The following is a 13,874-nucleotide window of genomic DNA, read 5'->3' as shown; positions in this document are numbered from 1 at the left end:
ATTTCTTATGCATTATTTATGTACTGTATTTATTTATTATGTATTTATATATACAAAATAACCACCAGCCCAACACTCACAGCACTGCCATTATTGCACCATGTATGCACTATAGTATTGTATATGAAATATTATGTTTTATTTATTATGTATTTTATAATATATTTCATATACAATACTATAGTGCATACATGGTGCAATAATGGCAGTGCTGTGAGTGTTGGGCTGGTGGTTATTTTGTATATATAAATACATAATAAATAATAAACACATACATAATACATAAGAAATAAACACATCATGATAAAAATAAATTGATACATTTATAAATGCAATAATAATAATATTATGTATTTAATATGCATACATTTTTTATTAATAGTATTATTGATAATAGATGTGATGTGACAGTGTAGGGCTGTCCTTTATTTTGTATACATAAATACATGACTAACACATAATAAATAGTAATATTAATAATGAATTTATAATACATAATAAATATATATACAGTATGATGGTGAAAGTGGTGGGAGAGTGTGAGGCTGTCGGTTACTTTACATCCAATAGGCGGCTTTCACACTGACCCCACACTGTCTCTGCCCCTCCCACAATGGGGAGATTTCCTGCAGTAGTTTGTGTCTCTGCCCCTCCCACAATGGGGAGATTTCCTGCAGTAGTTTGTGTCTCTGCCCCTCCCACAATGGAGAGATTTCCTGCAGTAGTTTGTGTCTCTGCCCCTCCCACAATGAGGAGATTTCCTGCAGTAGTTTGTGTCTCTGCCCCTCCCACAATAGAGAGATTTCCTGCAGTAGTTTGTGTCTCTGCCCCTCCCACAATGGGGAGATTCCCTGCAGTAGTTTGTGTCTCTGCCCCTCCCACAATGGGGAGATTTCCCCCAGTAGTTTGTGTCTCTGCCCCTCCCACAATGGGGAGATTTCCTGCAGTAGTTTGTGTCTCTGCCCCTCCCACAATGGGGAGATTCCCTGCAGTAGTTTGTGTCTCTGCCCCTCCCACAATGAGATTTCCTGCAGTAGTTTGTGTCTCTGCCCCTCCCACAATGGGGAGATTTCCTGCAGTAGTTTGTGTCTCTGCCCCTCCCACAATGGGGAGATTTCCTGCAGTAGTTTGTGTCTCTGCCCCTCCCACAATGGGGAGATTTCCCTGCAGTAGTTTGTGTCTCTGCCCCTCCCACAATGGGGAGGTTTCCTGCAGTAGTTTGTGTCTCTGCTCCTCCCACAATGGGGAGATTTCCCTGCAGTAGTTTGTGTCTCTGCCCCTCCCACAATGGGGAGGTTTCCTGCAGTAGTTTGTGTCTCTGCTCCTCCCACAATGGGGAGATTTCCCTGCAGTAGTTTGTGTCTCTGCCCCTCCCACAATGGGGAGATTTCCTGCAGTAGTTTGTGTCTCTGCCCCTCCCACAATGGGGAGGTTTCCTGCAGTAGTTTGTGTCTCTGCCCCTCCCACAATGGTGAGATTTCCCTGCAGTAGTTTGTGTCTCTGCCCCTCCCACAATGGGGAGATTTCCTGCAGTAGTTTGTGTCTCTGCCCCTCCCACAATGGTGAGATTTCCTGCAGTAGTTTGTGTCTCTGCCCCTCCCACAATGGGGAGATTTCCCTGCAGTAGTTTGTGTCTCTGCCCCTCCCACAATGGGGAGGTTTCCTGCAGTAGTTTGTGTCTCTGCCCCTCCCACAATGGGGAGGTTTCCTGCAGTAGTTTGTGTCTCTGCCCCTCCCACAATGGGGAGATTTCCCTGCAGTAGTTTGTGTCTCTGCCCCTCCCACAATGAGGAGATTTCCTGCAGTAGTTTGTGTCTCTGCCCCTCCCACAATGGGGAGATTTCCTGCAGTAGTTTGTGTCTCTGCCCCTCCCACAATGGGGAGATTTCCTGCAGTAGTTTGTGTCTCTGCCCCTCTCACAATGGGGAGATTTCCCTGCAGTAGTTTGTGTCTCTGCCCCTCCCACAATGGGGAGATTTCCCTGCAGTAGTTTGTGTCTCTGCCCCTCCCACAATGGAGAGATTTCCTGCAGTAGTTTGTGTCTCTGCCCCTCCCACAATGGGGAGATTTCCTGCAGTAGTTTGTGTCTCTGCCCCTCCCACAATGGGGAGATTTCCTGCAGTAGTTTGTGTCTCTGCCCCTCCCACAATGGGGAGATTTCCTGCAGTAGTTTGTGTCTCTGCCCCTCCCACAATGGGGAGATTTCCTGCAGTAGTTTGTGTCTCTGCCCCTCCCACAATGGGGAGGTTTCCTGCAGTAGTTTGTGTCTCTGCCCCTCCCACAATGGGGAGATTTCCTGCAGTAGATTGTGTCTCTGCCCCTCCCACAATGAGGAGATTTCCTGCAGTAGTTTGTGTCTCTGCCCCTCCCACAATGAGGAGATTTCCCTGCAGTAGTTTGTGTCTCTGCCCCTCCCACAATGGTAAGATTTCCCTGCAGTAGTTTGTGTCTCTGCCCCTCCCACAATGGTGAGATTTCCTGCAGTAGTTTGTGTCTCTGCCCCTCCCACAATGGGGAGGTTTCCTGCAGTAGTTTGTGTCTCTGCCCCTCCCACAATGGTGAGATTTCCCTGCAGTAGTTTGTGTCTCTGCCCCTCCCACAATGGGGAGATTTCCTGCAGTAGTTTGTGTCTCTGCCCCTCCCACAATGGTGAGATTTCCTGCAGTAGTTTGTGTCTCTGCCCCTCCCACAATGGGGAGATTTCCCTGCAGTAGTTTGTGTCTCTGCCCCTCCCACAATGGGGAGGTTTCCTGCAGTAGTTTGTGTCTCTGCCCCTCCCACAATGGGGAGGTTTCCTGCAGTAGTTTGTGTCTCTGCCCCTCCCACAATGGGGAGATTTCCCTGCAGTAGTTTGTGTCTCTGCCCCTCCCACAATGAGGAGATTTCCTGCAGTAGTTTGTGTCTCTGCCCCTCCCACAATGGGGAGATTTCCTGCAGTAGTTTGTGTCTCTGCCCCTCCCACAATGGGGAGATTTCCTGCAGTAGTTTGTGTCTCTGCCCCTCTCACAATGGGGAGATTTCCCTGCAGTAGTTTGTGTCTCTGCCCCTCCCACAATGGGGAGATTTCCCTGCAGTAGTTTGTGTCTCTGCCCCTCCCACAATGGAGAGATTTCCTGCAGTAGTTTGTGTCTCTGCCCCTCCCACAATGGGGAGATTTCCTGCAGTAGTTTGTGTCTCTGCCCCTCCCACAATGGGGAGATTTCCTGCAGTAGTTTGTGTCTCTGCCCCTCCCACAATGAGGAGATTTCCCTGCAGTAGTTTGTGTCTCTGCCCCTCCCACAATGGTAAGATTTCCCTGCAGTAGTTTGTGTCTCTGCCCCTCCCACAATGGTGAGATTTCCTGCAGTAGTTTGTGTCTCTGCCCCTCCCACAATGAGGAGATTTCCTGCAGTAGTTTGTGTCTCTGCCCCTCCCACAATGGGGAGATTTCCTGCAGTAGTTTGTGTCTCTGCCCCTCCCATGTTGTGGACGGTGTTGATTTGTCACGTTTGGTTGCACAGATTCCAGGAATGATGATTGGTCGGATTTCTGTCTCTTCAGGTCGGTTGGCAATTAAAGAACTTGGTGAACGCGTTGAGAGAAGACCCCAGTGGGGTGATCCTGACCCTGAAGAAGAGACCCCAGAACACTCTGGCATCGGCACCCGCACTCCTGAAGAACGTCCGATGGAAACCGCTTGCACTTCAGGTAAGTGTGATGGTCTGCAGAGCTTCCCCCCCCCCCAATGTCCTCAGGGACTATTTATGTCATATATGAGAATGCAGTCTATCCATTCACTAGCAAGGGGGACGTAATAAAGGGGGTCCAACCGGGGAACCTAATAAAGGGGGTCCAACCCGCTACTAGCAAAGGGGACCTAATAAAGGGGGTCCAACCCGCTACTAGCAAGGGGGGCCTAATAAAGGGGGTCTAACCCGCTACTAGCAAGGGGGACCTAATAAAGGGGTCCAACCCGCTACTAGCAAAGGGGACCTAATAAAGGGGGTCCAACCGGGGGACCTAATAAAGGGGGTCTAACCCGCTACTAGCAAGGGGGACCTAATAAAGGGGTCCAACCCGCTACTAGCAAAGGGGACCTAATAAAGGGGGTCCAACCGGGGGACCTAATAAAGGGGGTCTAACCCGCTACTAGCAAGGGGGACCTAATAAAGGGGTCCAACCCGCTACTAGCAAAGGGGACCTAATAAAGGGGGTCCAACCCGCTACTAGCAAGGGGGACCTAATAAAGGGGTCCAACCCGCTACTAGCAAAGGGGACCTAATAAAGGGGGTCCAACCCGCTACTAGCAAGGGGGACCTAATAAAGGGGGTCCAACCCGCTACTAGCAAGGGAGACCTAATAAAGGGGGTCCAACCCGCTACTAGCAAAGGGGACCTAATAAAGGGGGTCCAACCCGCTACTAGCAAGGGGGGCCTAATAAAGGGGGTCCAACCCGCTACTAGCAAGGGAGACCTAATAAAGGGGGTCCAACCCGCTACTAGCAAGGAGGACCTAATAAAGGGGGTCCAACCCGCTACTAGCAAGGGGGACCTAATAAAGGGGGTCCAACCCAATACTAGCAAGGGGGACCTAATAAAGGGGGTCCAACCCGCTACTAGCAAGGGGGGGGCCTAATAAAGGGGGTCCAACCCGCTACTAGCAAGGGGGCCTAATAAAGGGGGTCCAACCCAATACTAGCAAGGGGGACCTAATAAAGGGGGTCCAACCCGCTACTAGCAAGGAGGACCTAATAAAGGGGGTCCAACCCGCTACTAGCAAGGGGGGCCTAATAAAGGGGGTCCAACCCGCTACTAGCAAGGAGGACCTAATAAAGGGGGTCCAACCCGCTACTAGCAAGAGGGGCCTAATAAAGGGGGTCCAACCCGCTACTAGCAAGGGGGACCTAATAAAGGGGGTCCAACCCGCTACTAGCAAGGGGGACCTAATAAAGGGGGTCCAACCCGCTACTAGCAAGAGGGGCCTAATAAAGGGGGTCCAACCCGCTACTAGCAAGGGGGACCTAATAAAGGGGGTCCGACCTGCTACTAGCAAGGGGGACCTAATAAAGGGGGTTCAACCCGCTACTAGCAAGGGGGGCCTAATAAAGGGGGTCCAACCCGCTACTAGCAAGGGGGACCTAATAAAGGGGGTCCAACCCGCTACTAGCAAGGAGGACCTAATAAAGGGGGTCCAACCCGCTACTAGCAAGGGGGACCTAATAAAGGGGGTCCAACCCGCTACTAGCAAGGAGGACCTAATAAAGGGGGTCCAACCTGCTACTAGCAAGGGGGACCTAATAAAGGGGGTCCAACCCTCTACTAGCAAGGGGGACCTAATAAAGGGGGTCCAACCGGCTACTAGCAAGGGGGACCTAATAAAGGGGGTCCAACCCGCTACTAGCAAAGGGAACCTAATAAAGGGGGGTCCAACCCGCTACTAGCAAGGGGGGACCTAATAAAGGGGGTCCAACCCGCTACTAGCAAGGGGGACCTAATAAAGGGGGTCCAACCTGCTACTAGTAAGGGGGACCTAATAAAGGGGGTCCAACCCACTACTAGCAAGGGGGATCTAATAAAGGGAGTCCAACCCGCTACTAGCAAGGGGGACCTAATAAAGGGGGTCCAACCCGCTACTAGCAAGGGGGACCTAATAAAGGGGGTCCAACCCGCTACTAGTAAGGGGGGCCTAATAAAGAGGGTCCAACCCACTACTAGCAAGGGGGGCCTAATAAAGGGGTCCAACCCACTACTAGCAAGGGGGACCTAATAAAGGGGGTCCAGCCCGCTACTAGCAAGGGGGACCTAATAAAGGGGGTCCAACCTGCTACTAGCAAGGGGGACCTAAAAAAGGGGGTCCAACCCGCTACTAGCAAGGGGGACCTAATAAAGGGGGTCCAACCTGCTACTAGTAAGGGGGACCTAATAAAGGGGGTCCAACCCACTACTAGCAAGGGGGATCTAATAAAGGGGGTCCAACCCGCTACTAGTAAGGGGGGCCTAATAAAGAGGGTCCAACCCACTACTAGCAAGGGGGGCCTAATAAAGGGGTCCAACCCACTACTAGCAAGGGGGACCTAATAAAGGGGGTCCAGCCCGCTACTAGCAAGGGGGACCTAATAAAGGGGGTCCAACCCACTACTAGCAAGGGGGATCTAATAAAGGGAGTCCAACCCGCTACTAGCAAGGGGGACCTAATAAAGGGGGTCCAACCCGCTACTAGCAAGGGGGACCTAATAAAGGGGGTCCAACCCGCTACTAGCAAGGGGGACCTAATAAAGGGGGTCCAACCCGCTACTAGTAAGGGGGGCCTAATAAAGAGGGTCCAACCCACTACTAGCAAGGGGGGCCTAATAAAGGGGTCCAACCCACTACTAGCAAGGGGGACCTAATAAAGGGGGTCCAGCCCGCTACTAGCAAGGGGGACCTAATAAAGGGGGTCCAACCTGCTACTAGTAAGGGGGACCTAATAAAGGGGGTCCAACCCACTACTAGCAAGGGGGATCTAATAAAGGGAGTCCAACCCGCTACTAGCAAGGGGGACCTAATAAAGGGGGTCCAACCCGCTACTAGCAAGGGGGACCTAATAAAGGGGGTCCAACCCGCTACTAGTAAGGGGGGCCTAATAAAGAGGGTCCAACCCACTACTAGCAAGGGGGGCCTAATAAAGGGGTCCAACCCACTACTAGCAAGGGGGACCTAATAAAGGGGGTCCAGCCCGCTACTAGCAAGGGGGACCTAATAAAGGGGGTCATTTTGGTGGCATTTCCTGTAAAGATCGATGAATGTTTGAAGCTCAGATGAATCTCGCCCTTTATGGAAATGAATGTAGAAAATGTTTTTTTTCTCGGCGGAGATTTGTGTTTGTTTTTCTCTTTGTGGCGGCGGCGCTCTCAGCGGGGTGTCCCCCCCTCCCCCCCCACCCGTGATTAATCTTTAATGCCCTCAGAATCCAGGACGCGTTTTATACTTCGGCGACCTGAACATATCAAAACTGCTAAATATAGACCTCGGGATTAAGAAATCCTTTTTATAGTTTTCTGCAGCTGGAGCCGAATTTGCCGATTTGTGTGGGCGGAAGACGAAGCGAAATGTCCTGCGGTGTCTGGAGACGGCGGGATCGCGCGCTCGGCATCTTTTTTTTTTTTCGGTGGAAATGTCATTATTCGGGGTCTTCACCTTTTCACTGCGACTGAATAAAGAGCGCCTGTTTATCTCCTGATAGGAAACCCGTCTCATTTCACCAATCGGCTTAAATTGAGGGGGGAGATGGGGGGGAGGGGGGGTTCCTTTCTGGGAGATAGACGCCTTTTGTTCCGTTGTCTGTTTTCCGCCTCGTTATATCGTGTTGCTAGACGTTCCTCGTGCTGTGAGCTTTTGATGCCTGGAGCTGTCAGACTCCCGAGCAACGCTGCGTAAAATAGATTTGCGCGGATAATAGAAAAGCAACAAGCGATCCCTAAAGCAGTTAACAAAACCGGTCCGTGCGCGGGAGGTTTTAATTATTCCTTCAGCTGAATTATTCCAAGTTACTGAGACATGGCGTTGTTGGAGTATTTTTTTTTTTTTATGGCTCAGCCGACCTTTATCCCCAAAAAAAAGACACTGGATAGATAGGAAGGAAGTATTATGGAGCGGGGGCTAGGTCTATGAATGGGAGGTAGACGAGAGATCCACCAACAGGGGGCGCTAGAGTGGAGGAATAGTGATATGAGGGAAAAAAGGGGGTCATGTGTTGTCATGCCAAATCCTCCACCATCCATATACTTGATTTGTATTCTTTGCCCATAGACCCTCCAATGAATCTCACCCCACAGACCCACCTTTCATCCCAACCCATGGATTCATCCTCCATCTCCACTCATAAACCTGCCTTTCCTCCATCACCCTTAGGGACACCTTTCATCTTCTGCTCATAGGCCCACCCTTTATTCTTGGCCCATAATCCCACCTTTCATCTTCTGTTTAGGGGCAGCCCATAATCCAATATTTTATCTTCTATTCGTAGGCCCACTCTTCATTCTCGGCCCATAATCCCACCTTTCATCTTCTGCCAGGGCTGGACTGGGACAAAAATTTGGCCCTGGACTTCATCCAGACTGGCCCACTTTGACAGGTCTCTCCCATGGCGGCCGGACAACTCCCGCACCCCCCCGCCACCCAAGCCCCCTCTCCCCCTTCACTAGCCACTAGCTGTTATACTTTATTAGAGTAGAGCGGCTGGTACTGGTACTCTTATAGGCAGTACCAGTTTAATCTCCCGCCAATAGACCCACCTTTCATCTCCCGCCAATAGACCCACCTTTCATCTCCCGCCAATAGACCCACCTTTCATCTCCCGCCAATAGACCCACCTTTCATCTCCAGCCAATAGACCCACCTTTCATCTCCCGCCAATAGACCCACCTTTCATCTCCCGCCAATAGACCCACCTTTCGTCTCCCGCCAATAGACCCACCTTTCATCTCCCGCCAATAGACCCACCTTTCATCTCCCGCCAATAGACCCACCTTTCGTCTCCCGCCAATAGACCCACCTTTCGTCTCCCGCCAATAGACCCACCTTTCGTCTCCCGCCAATAGACCCACCTTTCATCTCCCGCCAATAGACCCACCTTTCGTCTCCCGCCAATAGACCCACCTTTCGTCTCCCGCCAATAGACCCACCTTTCGTCTCCCGCCAATAGACCCACCTTTCGTCTCCCGCCAATAGACCCACCTTTCGTCTCCCGCCAATAGACCCACCTTTCATCTCCCGCCAATAGACCCACCTTTCATCTCCCGCCAATAGACCCACCTTTCGTCTCCCGCCAATAGACCCACCTTTCGTCTCCCGCCAATAGACCCACCTTTCGTCTCCCGCCAATAGACCCACCTTTCGTCTCCCGCCAATAGACCCACCTTTCGTCTCCCGCCAATAGACCCACCTTTCGTCTCCCGCCAATAGACCCACCTTTCGTCTCCCGCCAATAGACCCACCTTTCGTCTCCCGCCAATAGACCCACCTTTCGTCTCCCGCCAATAGACCCACCTTTCGTCTCCCGCCAATAGACCCACCTTTCGTCTCCCGCCAATAGACCCACCTTTCGTCTCCCGCCAATAGACCCACCTTTCGTCTCCCGCCAATAGACCCACCTTTCTTCTCCCGCCAATAGACCCACCTTTCTTCTCCCGCCAATAGACCCACCTTTCATCTCCCGCCAATAGACCCACCTTTCATCTCCCGCCAATAGACCCACCTTTCGTCTCCCGCCAATAGACCCACCTTTCGTCTTCCGCCAATAGACCCACCTTTCGTCTCCCGCCAATAGACCCACCTTTCGTCTCCCGCCAATAGACCCACCTTTCGTCTCCCGCCAATAGACCCACCTTTCGTCTCCCGCCAATAGACCCACCTTTCGTCTCCCGCCAATAGACCCACCTTTCGTCTCCCGCCAATAGACCCACCTTTCGTCTCCCGCCAATAGACCCACCTTTCATCTCCCGCCAATAGACCCACCTTTCATCTCCCGCCAATAGACCCACCTTTCATCTCCCGCCAATAGACCCACCTTTCATCTCCCGCCCATAGACCTACATTTCATCTCCCGCCAATAGACCCACCTTTCATCTCCCGCCAATAGACCCACCTTTCGTCTCCCGCCAATAGACCCACCTTTCGTCTCCCGCCAATAGACCCACCTTTCGTCTCCCGCCAATAGACCCACCTTTCGTCTCCCGCCAATAGACCCACCTTTCGTCTCCCGCCAATAGACCCACCTTTCGTCTCCCGCCAATAGACCCACCTTTCGTCTCCCGCCAATAGACCCACCTTTCGTCTCCCGCCAATAGACCCACCTTTCGTCTCCCGCCAATAGACCCACCTTTCGTCTCCCGCCAATAGACCCACCTTTCGTCTCCCGCCAATAGACCCACCTTTCGTCTCCCGCCAATAGACCCACCTTTCATCTCCCGCCAATAGACCCACCTTTCGTCTCCCGCCAATAGACCCACCTTTCGTCTCCCGCCAATAGACCCACCTTTCGTCTCCCGCCAATAGACCCACCTTTCGTCTCCCGCCAATAGACCCACCTTTCGTCTCCCGCCAATAGACCCACCTTTCGTCTCCCGCCAATAGACCCACCTTTCGTCTCCCGCCAATAGACCCACCTTTCGTCTCCCGCCAATAGACCCACCTTTCGTCTCCCGCCAATAGACCCACCTTTCGTCTCCCGCCAATAGACCCACCTTTCGTCTCCCGCCAATAGACCCACCTTTCGTCTCCCGCCAATAGACCCACCTTTCGTCTCCCGCCAATAGACCCACCTTTCGTCTCCCGCCAATAGACCCACCTTTCGTCTCCCGCCAATAGACCCACCTTTCGTCTCCCGCCAATAGACCCACCTTTCGTCTCCCGCCAATAGACCCACCTTTCGTCTCCCGCCAATAGACCCACCTTTCGTCTCCCGCCAATAGACCCACCTTTCGTCTCCCGCCAATAGACCCACCTTTCATCTCCCGCCAATAGACCCACCTTTCATCTCCCGCCAATAGACCCACCTTTCATCTCCCGCCAATAGACCCACCTTTCATCTCCCGCCCATAGACCTACATTTCATCCTCCATAGACTCATCATTCATCTGCTGCCCTTAGACCCACCTTTTATCCTCAACCTTTTATCCTCTGACCCCCATCCGTAATCCTGGCTTTACTTTACAATATAATTTGCTGATTTGTACCATCCCCTTTCATGGCAATCTCTTCAAGGAACCCAGAAGGCCAGGCTAGCTCAGTCGGTAGAGCATGAGACTCTTAATCTCAGGGTCGTGAGTTCGAGCCCCACGTTGGGCGCCAGCTGTTTTGGAACAGACCAATCGTCTGATAAGTATCTGCCCCCGTCCTGATTAAACCTATATAAAGGATCACACTGAGGCTGTTCTCCGATTGATGATACTCTCCGTATTAGTTCCGGATACAGGGGGGGTTTTACAGGTGGGCTACTAATGCGATGAGCATGTGTATCATTAGTGTATGTTATCTAGGTATTATTAGTTTGTGATTGGCTGTGTCCATGTAAGGTGAACTTCCTCCGGGATCTGGGTGTCACCAATTCGGATGTAGTCCTGGTGCCATAGGGGTGTGGCCAAGATAAAACAAGTGGTCAGAATAAGTCCTGCCCCTGAGGATCCAAGGGTTAATTTTTTTTTTCCTGGACCTCACATTAATAGAGGGTCTTTTGTGTTTAGTCAATCTGAGCACACTGACTGTGAAGGAGAGGAATAGTGAGTTTTAACCACTCCATAGCTCTACTATATAGGGAGCAGACTCTGTGTATGTAACATGGCTTTCCCATGTACAGTACATAATTGCATGCACACACATTTTATTTTTTATTTATTTTTTCAGCCTGTGATTCCAACCAGTCCCACAAGTGGTAACACAACACCCACCGGAACAATGGGAATGCCATCCAAGGTGGACGGCTCCACCCTACACGATGTCTTCATCCTTTCCCCTGTGTCTGGACTTTATGGCCCAAGGTAAGTATTTTGTTGTAAAAACTTGTCAGCGTTGTGCAGAAGTACCTTTTTGTTATATATTATTATCCTTCTGTGTGAAAAATTCCTATCTTCCCCTTTCCACTCGCTTAAAATTTTACTTGAGGGACAACGGGATTGGCTGCAGTGGGGTAAAAAACCCGAAGTCACGTTGGCCACAAACATCTGGATCCTTAGAGTGTTGAGTCTTAATGTAAAGCGGTGCTTTGCCTATGCAGAGTGAAATGACAGGTTCACTTTACTGCCAGCTGTACATACCGACCTGCCCTTCACTCCTGTCTGTGCTTGGCCAATGTAGAGGTTAGCCAGCGTTCAGGCAGTAGGCCCAACCAGGCCTACTACCCTGTTTCCCCAAAAATAAACCCTACCCTGAAAATAAGACCTGGCCTGATAGTCGGGGAGGGCTGCAATATAAGGCCTACCCCGAAAATAAGCCCTACTACAGGGAGTGCAGAATTATTAGGCAAATTAGTATTTTGACCACATCATCCTCTTTATGCATGTTGTCTTACTCCAAGCTGTATAGGCTCGAAAGCCTACTACCGATTAAGCATATTAGGTGATGTGCATCTCTGTAATGAGAAGGGGTGTGGTCTAATGACATCAACACCCTATATCAGGTGTGCATAATTATTAGGCAACTTCCTTTCCTTTGGCAAAATGGGTCAAAAGAAGGACTTGACAGGCTCAGAAAAGTCAAAAATAGTGAGATATCTTGCAGAGGGATGCAGCACTCTTAAAATTGCAAAGCTTCTGAAGCGTGATCATCGAACAATCAAGCGTTTCATTCAAAATAGTCAACGGGGTCGCAAGAAGCGTGTGGAAAAACCAAGGCGCAAAATAACTGCCCATGAACTGAGAAAAGTCAAGCGTGCAGCTGCCAAGATGCCACATGCCACCAGTTTGGCTATATTTCAGAGCTGCAACATCACTGGAGTGCCCAAAAGCACAAGGTGTGCAATACTCAGAGACATGGCCAAGGTAAGAAAGGCTGAAAGACGATGACCACTGAACAAGACACACAAGCTAAACGTCAAGACTGGGCCAAGAAATATCTCAAGACTGATTTTTCTAAGGTTTTATGGACTGATGAAATGAGAGTGAGTCTTGATGGGCCAGATGGATGGGCCCGTGGCTGGATTGGTAAAGGGCAGAGAGCTCCAGTCCGACTCAGACGCCAGCAAGGTGGAGGTGGAGTACTGGTTTGGGCTGGTATCATCAAAGATGAGCTTGTGGGGCCTTTTCGGGTTGAGGATGGAGTCAAGCTCAACTCCCAGTCCTACTGCCAGATTATGGAAGAGACCTTCTTCAAGCAGTGGTACAGGAAGAAGTCTGCATCCTTCAAGAAAAACATGATTTTCATGCAGGACAATGCTCCATCACACGCGTCCAAGTACTCCACAGCGTGGCTGGCAAGAAAGGGTATAAAAGAAGAAAAACTAATGACATGGCCTCCTTGTTCACCTGATCTGAACCCCATTGAGAACCTGTGGTCCATCATCAAATGTGAGATTTACAAGGAGGGAAAACAGTACACCTCTCTGAACAGTGTCTGGGAGGCTGTGGTTGCTGCTGCACGCAATGTTGATGGTGAACAGATCAAAACACTGACAGAATCCATGGATGGCAGGCTTTTGAGTGTCCTTGCAGAGAAAGGTGGCTATATTGGTCACTGATTTGTTTTTGTTTTGTTTTTGAATGTCAGAAATGTATATTTGTGAATGTTGAGATGTTATATTGGTTTCACTGGTAAAAATAAATAATTGAAATGGGTATATATTTGTTTTTTGTTAAGTTGCCTAATAATTCTGCACAGTAATAGTCACCTGCACACACAGATATCCCCCTAAAATAGCTAAAACTAAAAACAAACTAAAAACTACTTCCAAAAATATTCAGCTTTGATATTAATGAGTTTTTTGGGTTCATTGAGAACATGGTTGTTGTTCAATAATAAAATTAATCCTCAAAAATACAACTTGCCTAATAATTCTGCACTCCCTGTAAAGTCCACGTAAAAATATATAATCCGTTTTGTATAAATGTTATATAATGTCCACTGTGTCTCCTTTTGTCACTTTATTGTCGAAAATACCTTATTTACAGCGCCGCTTGGCGCTCACGTGACCCACTGGAGATCTTCTCTCCTGCTGGCTGATGTCAGCAGCCCTTCCCTCGGCAGTGCTTGGTGCGGGGCTGACGTCCGCAGGGATCTCAGCCCTTCCCTCGGCAGTTCTCGGCACGGGGCTGACGTCCACAGGCATCTCGGCCCTTCCCTCGGCAGTGCTCAGCACGTGGCTGACGTCCGCAGGCAACTCGGCCCTTCCCTCGGCAGTGCTCGGCGCAGGGCTGATGTCCGCAG

The 13,874-nt window shown here is 50.4% G+C and overlaps 1 protein-coding gene and 1 non-coding gene across 2 annotated transcripts in view; both read left to right on the top strand.

Annotated features, from left to right (window-relative positions):
• The window catches only part of LOC120914376 (connector enhancer of kinase suppressor of ras 2-like), a 304,346-nt gene that overhangs the window by 235,805 nt on the left and 54,667 nt on the right, over window positions 1-13,874 (top strand). The window contains exons 9-10 of the mRNA XM_040325061.1: window positions 3,541-3,687; window positions 11,361-11,494. Of these exons, the coding sequence (XP_040180995.1) occupies window positions 3,541-3,687; window positions 11,361-11,494 (281 nt within the window). The remainder of the gene's footprint in view (window positions 1-3,540; window positions 3,688-11,360; window positions 11,495-13,874) is intronic.
• On the top strand, window positions 10,733-10,805 carry TRNAK-CUU. Its single transcript has one exon. It is a non-coding gene; the product is annotated as a tRNA-Lys (tRNA).

This window comes from Rana temporaria, chromosome 9, assembly GCF_905171775.1.
Source record: "Rana temporaria chromosome 9, aRanTem1.1, whole genome shotgun sequence".
Lineage (NCBI taxonomy): Eukaryota > Metazoa > Chordata > Amphibia > Anura > Ranidae > Rana > Rana temporaria.
The sequence above is the reverse complement of the archived record's forward strand: the minus strand, read 5'-3'. Positions and strand labels throughout refer to the sequence as shown.